This window comes from Squalius cephalus (assembly GCF_949319135.1).
Source record: "Squalius cephalus genome assembly, chromosome: 20".
Taxonomy (NCBI): Eukaryota; Metazoa; Chordata; class Actinopteri; order Cypriniformes; family Leuciscidae; genus Squalius; species Squalius cephalus.
Genome location: NC_137141.1, coordinates 25109792 through 25127131, shown reverse-complemented (window position 1 = coordinate 25127131; position 17340 = coordinate 25109792). Strand labels below are relative to the sequence as shown.

The 17340-nt window shown below is 38.3% G+C and overlaps 1 protein-coding gene across 2 annotated transcripts in view; it reads right to left on the bottom strand.

The window, feature by feature from the left end:
• insyn2ab (inhibitory synaptic factor 2Ab) overlaps window positions 1-17340 on the bottom strand; it is a 47573-nt gene that overhangs the window by 10919 nt on the left and 19314 nt on the right. For both annotated transcript variants that reach the window (XM_079854308.1, XM_079854309.1), the window contains exon 3: window positions 8214-8285. In XM_079854308.1, coding sequence (XP_079710434.1) covers window positions 8214-8285 — 72 coding nt within the window. The remainder of the gene's footprint in view (window positions 1-8213; window positions 8286-17340) is intronic.

The following is a 17340-nucleotide window of genomic DNA, read 5'->3' as shown; positions in this document are numbered from 1 at the left end:
ATAGTTTATAGTTATCATAGGTTCCCTGTCACTGTTTTGCCTGATTTCTAGTTCGTAGGTTGTTTCCATGGTTTCTGATTTGTTACACACCTGTTCCATGTTTCATTATTTATCTGTAGTGTATTTAAGCCTTCTGTTTTCTTTGTTCTCTTTTCTGTGGTAATGGTGTTCATTAAAGTTTCTTATTATTTTTCTTCATAGAATAGAATAGAATAGAATAGAATAGAATAGAATAGAATAGAATAGAATAGAATAGAATAGAATATGTCACACTGTTCTGATATAGAACTCCAAGACACCTGATAAGCTTTCATCAATGCAAAGGTTTGGAGAAGAAATACACATAAAATAGTTTAGGTTAAGTGAAGGATGTGTCATTGTTTGATGACTAAAACAACAATGTGGCACAGTATGATGCAGCCAGCTAGTTGGTTGTTTGCTGGGAGCATGCTGCTCTCTTACAGTGCTTTCTCTGTTGCTTTGTGAAAGTTGTGATGGAGGAACTGTGTGAGCTGTCTTGCATCATGCTGGCATCCATTTTCTTGTGGAGTACACTGAATGAGCAATGAACTTTGACCCTGTAGGCCGCCTTCTCTTGTCCAGAAGGATTTGTGAGCAGTTGGATAGTGTACAGGAATGTCAAAGTACAATATATTAGTACGAAATTTATACTAAAATAAGAAAACAATGTTTAAATGTCTTTATTTTACATTTGATTAAATCTTAGAACTAATCTTAAAACTACATCCAATTTCTGATTGTTTACTTGAATACTGCTGTTGCATGCCTGAAAAAAGTACAGATAGCCTAATAAAATTGTACTCCAATAAAATCATTTTCAATTTTACTTGAGTAAAAGTACAAACAAACTTAATTTGTAATGTACTTAAGTATTAAAAGTAAAAAGTACTGATTGATGAATGTTTATTTATTTTGACATTTTATAGGGCCTACTCCATCCTACTGCTCAAAATGTTTACTTTATTACTAAAACTTGTCATAAACAATTACTGATAATTACTGATAATTCAAGTGTGCAAACAAGTAAAAAATAAAATAAACCATATAAAATGAGACAAATATGTGGACAAATATAAACAGACATAATTTAAAACAGACGTCACATATTTGGGAAAATGCGTTAAAATTTAAGGAGAACAACAGCAAACATACTAGTTTTATATCATTTTAAACATTAATTTGCGTTATTTTAACCTACCCCATTCAGATTGTAATACAAAATGTTGTTTGCATTCAAGCATTACATACAGTGGGCTTAAACAGCTCACCCTTTTACAACAGATTTTGTTCACAAATAACTGACAGTCATGACGTAAATATGATTTTCATTTACAATAATAAATCCCCAAATTTGGCATTTGTAACTTTTTGCGTCACCAGTCGCACACAATAGAGCTCTGAGGATCTCTCATTCTTGGATCATTTTGATTCAGACTTGTGAGTTCAGTGAATTGTTGACTCAAGAACAGATGCAATCGGACCGGCCCAATCCACAAAAGAATCCTTTAGTGCGATTTGCGAACCGATTTATCAGGTTTACTGAAAAGAATGAGCAAGTTCATGAATCAGACTCCGCTATTGCGTCTCAGAGCAGGTGATGATTTCTTCATTTTAAAATAATGAGAAAAGATTAAATGTAGTGGAGTAAAAAGTATTATATTATGCTTTCGAATGTAGTGAAGAGAAATTTTCCCGAAATAAAAATACTGCAATAAAGTAGTCAACAGATACTTGAAAAATTAACTTGCACTAAAATAATTTGTTGCTGTCCACCACTTGAAATACTTGAAAGCTGCATGCCATTATTTTAATTTAATATGTATTAAAACATTACTATTAAATGTAATAATTACAGTAAGTAGGGTCAATTAAATAAATGTTATATATTAACTTTTGCTGTGGAATCTTAATTGACACAGAGACTTTCAATTTGAAAGTTTTTTTCAAGTGTGTGTGTATTTTTTACACACACTTGAAATTTCACTGGTATAGACCAATTTCGAGCTGACGTCACAGTTACGTCACGGCGTTAGCTGGAGGCAAAACAAAGGGAAAACTGGAGGCGGCCAATACAAACCAGCACATATTCGGCTACATAATAAGGAGCTTGAATTATTATTATTGTTATTAAATGTCATCTTGTTGTGTTGTTGGGTGCAAGAATCGACGGAGTACAGGCTCCAATTTGAAATTTTATCGCATAATGTTTTCTAAATGATTGTGATTATTTGTGAATCATCTATGATTTTATACATTGTTTTGATTGATTGTGACTATACTTTTTGAAGAACCTGGTAAGAGGGTAAACAAATATATAGTTAAAAAAATGAATATGCTGTATCTGGAATTTTTATTTCTAGAAAATATTCACATCGTTAAAATTGCACCGTAATGTCACTCTTTACATTGTCGTCTTCTGTCTGTCCTTGGCGCTGGCTAGGCAGAACTGCGGATCGTAGGCAACCACACAAGTCTTGTACGTGACCATTTATTACAGTTATAGGCATCTAAAGATTTATATGCCCTCAGTTTCTCTTTACGCTCAGTTTCTCTATCAGGTAGGTGTAGAAGTCAGGCCACTCAACCGGAGGTAGCATTAACGTTAATCCTGTCAGATCGTCCATTCATTGACTGAGCGTGTACGGGTCAGCCAATCTGGGATGTCCGTTAAAATGAACTTTTGAAAATAACTATCACGGTCCTGGGCAGTGAGTGACCTTGCACATTAAGATAAAATCGGATTTTCTCCAGTCATTATTAAAAAACAAGCTAACAAAACTTGCAAACTAACGTTAGTGAAGCAACCAGAGGGATCGTTCTGCCACCACCTAAGCTCCGCCCACAAAAAAAGTCACCATGTTTACCAATTGAAAAGGGGTCTATAGGTATCGGGTACTTAAAGGGTTAGTTCACCCAAAAATGAAAATTCTGTCAGTAATTACTCACCCTCATGTTGTTCCAACCATGTAAGTCTTTCGTTTATCTTCGGAACACAAATTAAGATATTTTTGATGAAATCTGACGGCTGCATCACTCCTCCATAGGCTTTCAGAGGGACCGAAACTCGTCGGCCCAAAAAAGTAATTAAAAACATCGTTAAAATAGTCCAAGTGACTACAGTGGCTCTACATTACGTTTATCATGCGACGACAATACTATTTGTGCGGAAAAACAACAATTATTATAACACTATTAGTGTACTTCAATGTGGGCCTCTGACGAGAGTTCACGGGAGCGCCAGGACGCATGCGCGAGAACTGAGATTACGGCGTTCTTCTTCTTCTTCTTCTTCGTTCTACAGCGTGCGTCTTCCTCTGCTTATAAACAGACCGTTTTGCGCTTCCGGCAATGTCGGGACGTCATCTTGTACATAGATATCATATTATTATATGATATCTATGATCTTGTACAGTAAATGGCGGTACTACTCCTAAGGACTGAGCAGCCAGTAACAATAGAAGAAGAACGCCGTAATCTCAGTTCTCGCGCATGCGTCCTGGCGCTCCCGTGAACTCTCGTCAGAGGCCCACATTGAAGTACACTAATAGTTGGATAAAGTCGTTATTTTTGTTGTTTTTCCGCACAAAAAGTATTGTCGTCGCATGATAAACGTAATGTAGAGCCACTGTAGTCACTTGGACTATTTTAACAATGTTTTTAATAACTATTCTGGGCCGGCGAGTTTCGGTCCCTCTGAAAGCCTATGGAGGAGTGATGCAGCCGTCAGATTTCATCAAAAATATCTTAATTTGTGTTCCGAAGATGAACGAAAGACTTACATGGTTGGAACAACATGAGGGTGAGTAATTACTGACAGAATTTTCATTTTTGGGTGAACTAACCCTTTAAAGTGGTTCATAACAACCCTATAGTGTAGAATGAAGTGCTCTGTCTGACCACACACACACACACACACTCAAAGACAGGGTCTGATTCACTCAACAAAGGCGGGGACCACCTTTCCCCTCTTCACCACCTCATCACTTTGGTATCTATGACAACCACATCATCCTCACCAATACACTCTCTCTCTCTCTCTCTCTCTCTTTCTCTTTCTCTCTCTCTCTCTTTCTCTCTCTCTCTCTCTCTCTCTCTCTCTCTCTCTCTCTCTCTCTCTCTCTCTCTCTGCTCAGTATTCCTCTCATACTAATGTCACAGTGTGTCCTCTTCTGTTAGAACCTTCCAATGGGGAGGTTATAGGGGATATCTGGAAAAGGCATTGAACTGCAATTTCAACCCACTATGTTGCTCATCCAAACTCACTGTCCCTTCCACTGTGAAATGTTTCTACCGGAGAACCGCAACCAATTATAGCTTTTGCGAATCAGATCCTTCAATTTCATGGTTTGCTTAACAAACAGAAGCACCCCAGAGCAGAACGGATGAATATTCACGATAAACATACAAACAATCAAATAAACAGTCTTTTAATACAGATGTTAACAATATTATCATATCTTACTGGTGCAAAATTACAAATTTGGATTGACATTAAGGGCCCTATTTAAACGATCTAAGCGCATGGTCTAAAGCGCACGGCGCAAGTGCACTTAGGGCGTGTCCGAATCCACTTTTGCTAGTTTAACGACGGGAAAAATGGACTGCGCGCAAGGTCGTCCCTATTCTCTTAATGAGTAATGGGTGTGTTTGGGGTGTAACATGAAATAAACCAACCAGAGTCTCATCTCCCATTCCCTTTAAAAGCCAGTAGTGCTCGCGCCATTGCAGATTGCTATTTACATGACGGAATTTGCAAGTGGAAAGACTGAGAGCCCTATCCAAAACACACCCATTGCTCATTAAGAGAATAATGACAACCATTTTAGACCATGTGCCGCGAGCGCCGACCATTTTTCCCATCGTTAAACTAGCAAAAGTGGATTTGGACATGCCCTAAGTGCACTTGCGCTGCACTTGCCGTGCGCTTAGATTGTTAAAATAGGCCCTGAACGCATCTTCAGAGAGCAAACGGATGTGCTCATGCGCAAGGTCAAAGCATGCAAGTAGACCATCTACAGGACAAGCCGGATTCCACCATATCTTTATGTACACAATATAATCCTTTTATTTTTAATAACTGGCTAGTTTGTGTGCTGCTCCCCTGTGTGTGCAATAAGCTGAGTGTACGCACGTTGTGGACCCGCCTATAGGCGCAAATTACTAACATGTTCTTTAAATTACAAAAAAAATATTGCACCATTGACTTTAGACCAGGTTTTTGTTGGTCAATGGCGCAGTCTATTTCAGTTGCCTCAAAATAGCAATGCGCCAACAATGCGGCCGAACACACCTCGTTTTCAGACCAGCACGCCCATGGGTGCACAAATAGGCGGAAATGCATTTGCTATTTAAACAACGTGGCGCAGAACGTAAAAATGAAAGCTGCGTCGGGCTGAAACCAGCAAACTTCCGTTGCGCTTGGCGCTGCATTGCACCGGGTGTATGATAGGATGTCAAAAAACAGCATTTAAAGATTTCATTGTTGATTTTAAATTATTTAAATTACTTTAATTTAATTTAAATTGAACAATTACACCTAAATAAACTGCCAATTACTGTGTGTGCATGAGAGTGTGCACTCTTTGGTGAATGTTTTTTAGCTTTTCTCTATTGTAGCGTAACTCCAGCCCTCTGGGCTAGTGTTCAAAAAAGAGCTGACATGCTGATACATTATATGCATATCTGTGTGTATTTGACTTCCCTCACTGTGTAAACTGAATTGCATATTTCTGATTTCTTTTCTGACCCAGGTAATGAATTCCAGGTCGTCTGGTTTGCGGTGAAGTGCTGCATTTGTCTGATGATAGATGGCATGCTTTTATGTACATGTCACTGCATTTGATTTCAATGTGTAAATGAATTAATACAAAAATGCTTTAGAGGCAAAAAGTTTTTGATGCTTCCATGTGCCAACATATTGCTGCAAAACAAACATTAATGAATACATAGCCGTGTGTGTGTGTGTGTGTGTGTGTGTGTGTGTGTGTGTGTGTGTGTGTGTGTGTGTGTGTGTGTGTGTGTGTGTGTGTGTGTGTGTGTGTGTGTGTGTGTGTGTGTGTGTGTGTGCTTGCGTGTGTGCTTGCGTGTGTGCGTGCATGTGTGTGTGTAATTTAGGTTTGCAGCATTCTGGATTTCAGAGACATAATAGTTTGAAAGACACGAGTGTGAGTAATTTTTTTTTTACAAATTGTTATGATGTTCTCATAGGTAACAGGCTAGTAATAGGCTATTTTCTGTCCTGTTTTTGACCCTATTTGAAAGACTTTATTTTGATAGACGTTCCCCCATTCAAGACTTTCAAGACTGCATCCGTCTACTGCTAATTATTAGGTAACAGTTTTGCATATTGAAATAATTTCCAATGTTCCGCCATTAAACATGAGGAATTGTTTTGAAACTTCCGATGTTGAAAAATGGCAACCAGTGAAATTCAGCCATACATTTTTGAGCCAGAATCTGATGCCAAATCAGAAGACAATACATAAGGAATTAAAATGTATATTTCTTCTTTATGTATGTGTGAGGTAGTATTGTATTTTATGACCTTATATTAGTTTTGAAAAGAAGATGTTTATTTTGTTACATCGTTTAAACATTTGCCAACTGTGAAACATTTAAGTGTATTACATATTATTGGTCTTGGTTGTGGCAAGTAAAGTTTAAGTAGGCTACTTGGAGTTACCAAAGTTATAGTAATTACCATTGTTTGCTGCATTGTTGTTCTTATATTCATCGTTCATCATTTTCAATAAAGTAAATGTAAAGTGACTTTTCAGTGAAGTGAGTACATATCAAACGAATTGTATCAGACAAAGCAATAGTGACCCATGGTAAAAACATTGTTACTCACACTCGTGTTGCGACATTGCTGTCGGATTCAAGATAGTCGTCACTGTATCATCTTTTATTTTCAGTCTCCCTGAACAGTCTTGTTTAAAAAAAAAAAAAAGAATCCGCAGTAAAATGAAGCGAACACAAAATGCGTCTTTCTGATGCGATCTGGAACTTCGTTAAAAATAAAATTCAGCCACGCTTTCTTAATTTTAGGATCACAAGGAAGGAAATGCGAAGACTGTTTTTCCACAACTTGCCACTGAAAAACTTCTTGTAATCCTCAGAAGCATCTTTTGTTGCTGGAGTAACGCTGTTTTGCATCTCTCGTTTTTATTACTACATGACAAACGCGGATCGGTGGACAGGGCTAGAGAGGCAATGATGTAAAAGTAAGCGTTGATCTTCTTCTGCAGAGGCGGTATTGCATCACACTATGATTTCATACTGAGACAAGTCATTTTAACAGCTTGATTTCAATAAAAGCTGTGTTTGGACTAACAAAGAAGCTTTGAGGTCTGAAACGTTTAGGATGGGTTTTTTTTTTTTTTTTTTTTTTTTACAGTACAATGACATCTTATAAGCCAAAACATCAAGGAAAATTTGATTTCTCAATGCATGACCCCTTTAAACCATCCAACCCATATGTGTTCATGTTTGTGTGTAGCAAGAGAGAGAAAGAAAAACAGAAAAAGGGGGATGTGGAATGACGAAACGTGCTATTTGTATAGAAAATGAGAGCACTTAAGATGCTTTTAAAGTGCTTCATTTAAAGTCAACTGGCCCTTTAACTGCAAAATCATTTAGAGATTATTGCTTTTATAACAAGATAATTAACAGCAAACCCATTAATTTAGGAGGAATGGCTATGTTTCTGAGAATCATAGAATTATATCAGCTATACCTAACTTGCATTCCTGTATAAAAATCAAACTTAAAAAAAAAAAAAGTTAATCTACGAGTGGATTTTTCAATTGGTCTGGTAAAAATGAATAAAGTCTATATGCTGCATGCATCAAAGGAACTCACTCAGTCACGATATTTTTCATTTTACCCTTGAAAATTTTCATTGGTAGAAGAGCTCAGGCTAACAGCATGGATTTTATACTCTTCAGTTCTTCAAAGCTCTACTGCAACAGAGACAAATTTGATAATATGATTGGACACTGCAGCTGCACTTGTTTGTTTGGGATATCTGCACCTTAGTATGTAAATGAATCTTTGAATCAAGGATTCAGTTGCCCCTCTGTGTGAGTAATATGCATGGAGCATCAAAATGTGCAATAAAAAAAAAAAATCAGTAAGTGTAAAAATTTGGGCCAAGCTCAGAGATTCAGATATAGTATCAGATTGAGACTCACCTGTAGATGATGCAGGCACTGTTACGACACGTATCACAGTTGGATGTGTCCTGCCCAGTTCGATATGACAGTCTGTGGAAAAACAGTTTGTGATAAATGTACTGTAGTAGCATAAAGAAAAAATACTACTCTTAACTTAAAGGGATAGTTCACAAAAAATGAAAATTATGTCATCAATGAATCACCCTCATGTCATTCCAAACCTGTATGACTTTCTGTGGAACACTAAAAAAGACATTTTGAAGAATGTTGAAGTCCAAACGACATTGGGCCCCATTGAATTTCACTGTATGGACAAAAAAAAGTAATTCATTCAGGTTTAAAACAGAATGAGGGTGAGTAAATTATGACAGAATTTTCATTTTTGGTTGAACTATCCACTATTTTTTGGGTGAACTATTTTATCTTTTATTTACAAGGAAGCATTCAATGAATCACAAGTGACACTAAAAACAATCCTGAAAAAAAGATCCATGGTTTCCACAAAATATTAACCAGCACAACAGTTTTCAACATTGATTATAATAAAAAATGTATAAAGCATCAAATTTAATTTAAAATAAATAAAAATAAAACAGTACTGTATTTTGAATGAATTAAATGCAGCTATGGTGATAGCTTTATTGTTTTAATTGTGTCAAGATTGATTGATTAATTTGATTAATGAAACCGCATATGTAAATTAATTCAATAAAATGTTTTGACTGATTCACAGCCCCAAATTATTCTTGTGCATTGATGTATTTTATTAAAGCACAGCTTTCTTGCAGATTATTGCTTTATTCTACCCAGTGCCCAGGATTTCTATAGATTATTTCATGATGGAAGACACCGGGATTGAATTCCCTGTATCTATCCGCACTTTACTCATGGCCCTTGGGCTTCAGCAGCATTAATGTATGTACAAGGGGATGATGGATCATGCACTAGCCTGGCATACTTGAAGTGGTTTTGATATATTATTTGTGTGCTGATGTGACACTGTGACACATGCCTCGCATTTCTACGAGGACAATAACGGGGCTGTACCCAGCAGCCATGCAGTTATGCATTTTCATTAAAGCTTAATGAAAGCCTAATTGGATCACTTTATCCCTCTGAGCGCTCAAGTGTCAGGATGGTCATTGATATTCTGCATTCAGTTCGATCTGATGATGCTGAGGAGTTCACAGCGACAGTAGTTGCACACATTATGTCCAATCGTAGAAGATCAATATTTGCTGCAGCCATGCAGCAGGAACGAACAATACTTGAACTGGGCTTTTACTATATTTGCTTATAGACTAAAGTTATATTTTTAAACATAATGATATTTTTACCATACAGGCTCAGAATCAGGGCACCATGATGTCATGGTAGGATAGAGGAGTACTTAACTGGAAGAAAATCAATATGGTCAAAATGATCTGGAATAAATGGGAGTGAGATGAGATTGAAACCTTCATCGCTGTAGATGCACTGGAGAAGAATTATCCTAAAGGTCAGGGAGGGCAAGGAATTATTGGTGGTTGATGTGACCCATATGTGATGAGGTCTGTTGGAGCTGTGTCCAGGTTGGTGTGTGTTTAGGAATGTACATAAAATGCTGTCATCATTTACTCACACTTTTCCCCCCTTCTGTGGGACACAAAAGATGAGATTTTGTAAATTGTCTCAGTATTTTTTTTTTGTCCATGAAAGTTAATGAGGTCCAATGTGGGCGTGAACCATATATATCATCTAAGATAATCTCGTAATTGTTGTTTTAACCCTGTGCAAGCAGACATTATCGAGTATGTCACTCACTTTGCAAAAACCAAACAAACCTGAAAGTGCACACTTTCATTGTGAGCAACACAGCGATGTTTCAGTACAGAATGAATTTGCATGAACATTATTCAATAAACTATTTATAAAGACAGTCACTAGCTTTGTTTCTGAATCAGCCATTTTGAACGCATTGTTTTGATAAATGATTCAGTGACTCATTAAGACATTTAAGAGAGATTTACATTTACTGGCATACTGGTGGTTTTAGCTTTATATTTAAAAATATGTTTAATATATTTGAAATTTTATTTTTAAAACACTTTTTGTCTTTTTATTCTAATTGTATTTATTGATTAAATATAAGACTTTGCCATAAAAGAGTCCTACATATAATAAGGTTAGACAAACAAATGCCCCTGGAAATCAGTTTACTGTATATCAAATATCACCCCTTAATGGAAAAGTTGATTTCTGTCACTGTAACCGCTGAAAAGATTCAGAAGAATACTGTCTATGACAGGCCTAAACCCGGCAAAGTACCAGCACAAAAACATACTCAGCAAAATATAGACTAATTATTGTTAATGACTAAATCTAATTTTCATTAATATTGCACACGCCTAGTCCAGTGTTGTTTTGGACCCCAATGACTTACACTGGATGTGCATTCTTTAAAATATCTTAATTTCTGTTAAACAAAAAGCCAAAAAGGTTTGTAGCAACATGAGGGTGATTAAATGATGACCAAATATATATTTTTGTGTAAACTTCCTTAAAGCTAATATGGCCATCCAAGATGGTCTACAATCTTACACCAACTAATAACCAGTTTAGATCAACTAGAAACCATCTACCATGTTACAAAACACACCTATGAATTTTCCAGCAGGGAATAATTTAGAGTTTCAAGGTCACTAGACAAATTCTATGGTCATTTTCTATTTTGTGAGCGGATACATTTATATTATGTATAAACAGTATCTTATATTTCAGTTCTTTTGAAATAAATATTGATCAGACAGTGTGTGCATGTCACTGAATCACACAAGTGCTGTGTGTTCCCTGCGAGCTGGCTCTCAGTTATTGCAGACATCAGCTCTGTTGAAAGACGCGCTCTGCCCTCTCTCACTGGAGGTGTGCCCTGAGTCTGCAGGGAGGTGAACACTGCTACGCTCCTGGAATAATCTGTGAAAAACTGACACTGGCAGAGGAAGCACGTCTCACATTACACACTGTGTAATAGCGTGCTAATGTTTCTTTCTAACGTGAATTCACAATGGCTCGGCATGTTGTTGAAATTCAGTGAATGCTATTAGGACATACCAGTCTTAGCACACGCTAATGAAAGTAATATGTGACAATATCAGTAGCAGCAGCATCTGATGATACTCATATTGAAGTCCCTTGACTTCAGACACAAATATGTGCTGGAAGTTGGTCATGGATAATTCATCTGTTGATTATCAAAGATCGAATACACAAGAAGAACCAGATTTTTATGTTATCTAAATTAAATGTAACTTGTGCGTGCCTAGGATTGGGAACCAGGAACCGGTTGATGTTTGATTCCCAGTATAATGGCAATCAACTGCCAATGTAGATGGAAAACCACACTAAAATATTCAGACAGCTTCCTGCAATAGTTACGTAACTGCGCTGCATCACTGATACAGAAACTTCAGTGAAAAAACACACAGCTTGATAGTCTGATTCCTGAAAGAATGACTCTTATGAGCCTGTTCATTTTTAGTGAATCAAAATACGGTGCAACCAGTATAGTGTGTTTACAGAACAAATCACTCTTGTGAGTTTTTTTTTTTTTCAGTGAATCAAAAACATATAGGGCAACCAGTGTAGTCTAACTGGTGAATCTTATGAGGTAGTTTTTTTAATAAATAAAAACATAGGCCCCAACCAGGGTAGTCAATTTACACTGCAGAGTTTCCTCTCTAGGGATTGCCACCTTGTCATAAGGGCCTTTCGCACAGGATAGTTCTAGGAACTAACCACCAGAATGGTTCCCCGAGAACTAATGGTTCCCCTAGGAATGTTTTCTGGTTGCATTCGCACCACCAGTAAGAACTCTGAAGTGACGTAAACAATGCTCATTGTTGTGACTTTTATTTTGACGGCGCAGCAGACCTTTATATGGCGCAGAGAACGCCAGCCAGAGCCTGAGCAAACAGTGCTCGCATTCTCCGTGTTCATTAGTTTACGATATGTCTAACAGTCCTGTATAATATGTTATTAGATAGAACTTTTATAAGTAGAAAGTAGACAGTAATGAAAAGTTAGTTGCGTATGCCGTGTGGTTGATGTCCAGTGGTGCTAGCTGAGCAGAAATACATAATCATGTTTCGCCAGGTCCCCTCAAAGTTGCGTTGGATTTTCACCTCAGCGTAAAGGTTAAGAGGCCCATCTATTACTGGTTTCCATGCTCATAGAGTTACTTTGTGGAGTAAATATATAGGCTATAATCTGTGTGTTTACATACGCAGCCTTTTTAAAAATGGCGGGTGCTGGTGTTTTGGGTGCGTAACGCGTTCGGCCAATCAGTGTACACTAACGTCACGGATAGTTCCTATATTGCTTGTTTAGACACTACTCTGAAGTAGCAGCTAAATGAGTTCCTCCAAAAGAATTCCTAGAACTAAAATAGCTCCTAGTTCCTGAGGTGCGAACGTGCCAAAATCCAGGAACTTCCGCCAATAGTTCTAGGAACTATGAAAAGCCCCTGTAGCAGAGAGGCTTGTGTGGTCCTGTGATCCCATTAGCAATGCTGCCTGGAGCTATGCTCCTTGTAGGGCCATCCATGACGGTAAGTTTGAGGGGGAGATCCCTGACAAAGACCAATCCAACCAAGACCTCAACGGTGGAACAGGCAGAGGATGATGGCTGGCCTTAGGGGAGCATCACCCCGACTGGGAAGGCGGACAAAGGCTGCAGCAGTAAAGGGCCCCCAGTCTTCTTGGACCCCATGCCACTGCATTCTGGCCCAGATCTGCCAAAGACTGTGTGGTGGCTGTCAGTGCACCAGTCACCCCAAGCTAAACAAAATCACGTACAGGCTCCTGGTCTACAGATAGACCGGCCATGTCATCCGCATGTCCAATACCGCACGTCTCCACCATCAGATTCTGTAGAAGAGAATTTCAGATTTCAAGAGAAATGTTACAAGGACAATATCAAGACCATTCTGAAGAAATTCCACATCACATCTAGCAACTGGAAACACATTGCACTGGACTCGAGCTCCTGGAAGAAATCCATGCAGGAAAGTGCTGCACGTCATGAAATAGAACTCTGCCGTGCAGCAGAGACAAAGCGACAGCTTCGCAAGGAGAAAGACAAAAAGGCTCAACCACCACCAACGATCACCACTCTCCTCTTCTCACACTGCACCAAAGTATGCGGATCGGCCTCTACAGCCATCTGAAGACCCACAAGTAGACGACCCAGTGGAGAGGACAGTCATACTCGCCTTGAGTAACCGCTGATGAGTCCGTTTACATAACCAATGAATCTTATTATCTAGTTCATTTTAGTGAATCAAAAGATTATATACAAGCAGTGTAGTCCGCTTTCCTAACAAGTTACTCAGAGTTTGTTCCTTTCAGTGAATCAAACAAAAAGTTAGCTTACATCTAGCTAAGAGGACAGATCAGTGCTTACTGACTGGTTGTTCAAGTAATAAAGTATAGTTAGTGTTAAGTTAGTCTCAGCCTCAGACGTCACACCCACGTACCATTGGCTGAAAGTCTGATGCATATGGCACACAAAATTGAAAACACTTCAGGAGTTTTGAAGTCATCATCTGATTGGTTGAATTCTACAGGATTTCTTTAATCCTCCACCTGGAAACAAAGCTGTCGTGATGACAAACCCCCTCATGGAAGAAGAAAGCTGTTGTGTTAACAACTGTGACAATGAACGCTTGACAGGATAAACTAAACATTGGATTGCTAAGGTGTTCAGAGAGCTATTTAGTGTGCCTTAGCAGCACTAATAAGCATCATTGACTATTTCTTGTTTGCATTGTCATGTATTGTGAATACTTGGAAATGCACTAGAAGTGTAAAGGAATCCAAATGCCCTCAAACCACAGCAGAGCATGCTTTGCGAAATCCCATTGTCATCCAGACACTGACAATCTGTTGCCGTCTGGATAGGCTGCAGAAGTCATTGACACACTAATGAGCCAGTCGTGATAATGATTAAAAAGCAGTTCAGGCGGCTGGATCTCCGTTTGGATACATCACCCAGTGACTGTCCTTGGAAAATACTGCATTAAAAAAGCTGCAATTATCTAATATAATGGTGAAATGAGCCTCAGTGAGCGGAAAAAATAAATGTGTTAAAGTACTTGTGAAGAAAATGTTGTATTGTTTCTCATTTGAGGGATCAGTAAAGTTAGCAAAGCAACACAAAATCTTCATTTATTCCTCCTCGACAATTATCTTGCAAATGCCTCCATAAAAAACAAGAAACTCATGCCAGCATTTGAAAAATGTTCATTGTGTTTAGTATCTATACTTGTTGTGCATATAGGAGTGTATCGCAGAAGGAATCATCACATGTCGACAAAAACACGTTCAAAAGCTTGAGTGGAAAGTTGTCTTCCTTGTAACTGTTGATCAATTTAATGCATCCTTTCAAAGTTTAAAAGATTACAGTATAGTATAATATATATTTACAACAGTGCATTCTGGTTCTCGACTCTGATTGGCTGAGAGCCATTTTCCAGCCATGCGACATTCTACCAGTATCACCACGGGAACCATTTCACCGCTTGTCTCACTTTGCTTGCAGCATTTTTCGCAGCATCATGGCGGCGAGCAAACCACTATAGTTTTACCAATTTTACTGTTGTTGTGTTACAAAATGTTGTTTTAAGAGTTTTTTGGTGAGAATGTAGTAATTTAGAAATAAAATTTGCAACTGATAGATAAACTTTGTGTAGACGTTTTCAGAGATGTGAGCTTCAGGCCGTCAGCGGACATTCAGCGCTCACGTAACCGCGTCTTGAGCGGTTTACCTCGACCAATCTTTCGGGAATTTGCTGCTGGCTCTTATGTAGATAGTGTTTAAACATGAGGTATCATTCATTTTGGGTATATCAAATGGGCAATCGTTGATCTTATTAATCTATTACTTGTTCCAGAGAAAAGTGATTTGGCTAAAGTTTCATAACTTTATTTTTTTTTATTTAACTGAAATCCTGTAGCCTACTATAACTAGAGCCGCTTTTGAACTTTTGACTGAAATCTGTTTGCTTGTGTTTATTTCCTGTACAAACGTCTTATAATTTTATAATGGCTAAACAAAGCCTTATAAGATGCAACTTACAAATGCATTGACTAGCGCTGTCATGGGTAATCCCCTTTACTGTTAAAAGGACAAAGACAAAGATATTGCTTTCCTCATCGGACATTTAAACTGATTTTGTGATTATAGATATAAGATTGACATAAATAATATCAGCTCAATGCAGGTAATGCACTCGCTTATTCAATATCTCTCTTATAATACTCTACTCTACATTATATTAAGATTCAATGAAGCAACTCAGCATTCCTTCATTGCTAGTTCTAAAGTGACATTTTATAATTAGTAACGGAGGCTCGACAGTTAAACTGTCAACTTGAGATTTGAATCTGTGACGGAAGGAAGTAGTTTAGCACAATTTTTTTTAAAGATACTATGTTGTCGTTTATTTAAACACTGCCGCTGAACTTTTGTATAAATGCAATATCAAAGAATATCGCACTCGTAGCTGTGCGATATGGCTCTATATCAGCACAGCTGCGATTGCCTATGGCACGAGGCAATCGAGCAATATCACATGGCTACGTGTGTGATGTTGCTTATTTATTTCCAGTAATATTTCACTGTTTGATATGTCGTGAATTCTTACCTACTCTGATCAGTATGTAAAAAAAATGGCCTAAATCCTGTTAGACTGATGAATCAGTGCACAGATAATATTGTGAAGTACTGTAGTATTTTTTCTATTGCCAGCTAAAGCTAACTAACTGGAAAAATGTCCAGGTACAGCACATCTCTATCAGCACTAAAAGTGTTCCAGAGACATCCATGCCAGGGCTCCCAAGTGCTTGGCATTTTAGGCTCTTCCCACCCTGGCTGTCAGCAGCATGCAGACGCTTTGTTTGCACTAAAAGCTTTGCTCTCAGACAGAGAGGAACATCAAACTCTTGGCTAGGGCTGGTTTAACCCAGGGAGACTGGCTGGGCTTTCATGTGCCCACACTGAGCCACTCATCGGTTCTGAGCTCAGCTGCTCTGATGACACCTAGCATGTGGGAGAGCAGGCGCAGAGGTCCTGCCTCTAATAATAGTCCCCACACTCATTGTGGAAGATGGAAGCTACACATACACGCAAAAAACAGACACACTTTGTCCTTTGGAAGATGAAAGGGCTGCCTGATGAGGCACTGCTAATTGAGGCTGTTTGAGTAGTGGTTTTGTGCTCTAAAAAAATACGCCTTGCTTCCCTCCCTGGCTTAGGAACAGAAAGAAATCCAGCGCTCCTTAGACAGTGAGTTAGGCTTGAGGGCCATTAACTGCCCAAAGCAATGCCTGAAGGACCTTAAGTGCTGAGACTAGAAGTTTTAGACCAGCTCTGAATGGCAAATTTGACTCATTTCAAGGAATAGTTAAGGTGAGATATACACAAATACAACCATTTGCTGCTGACGAGACGTCTGCCATACTAAATGGGTAATGGTATGGCTGCAGGTCGACGTAAAATGCTACCATTTAGAACTGGACCATAATTGACCCCTCACTGAGGCCCAGCCTAAAAATGTTATGGACCGACCCTACCTTAGCAGCTGTTGGATTATCAACTACTTTTGGTTTCTCACATGTCATTCTACAGAGGATCTCTGTGTTTGGATAGAGAAAGAGTAATTTCAGAGAAATTATCCACAACTATGGTCAAATGTTGATGCCGGGTCACTCTTAATAGGCACAAGGTATCCAGAGAGGATTTTGTTATCAGTTCTAATTGCTTTTGAGGATTCAGATGCATTTGACTAGGAGAAGCCTTGATTTAGATTTTCAGTTTTTAAATCACATTGCTGCTTAATTTAACAATAAAAAGAAAAGCATCAGATAATTTTAACTCAGAGAACAAAAGGCTATATTGATACTTTGCACGTGACGTCAGTTGTACTGGCTGGCGGGCAAGAACGTCATTCTCTAGCAATGAAAACCAGTAAATAATCAAGGATCTTGCCAGGACGTTGACAGTTTTAATATACAAAAGTTGGTGTTTTGAACTGTACACGACATGCCAGATAGTTGTTGTGCGATTGGATGCACTAACCGCGTTTGTTGCCCGCCAGATATCACGTGAC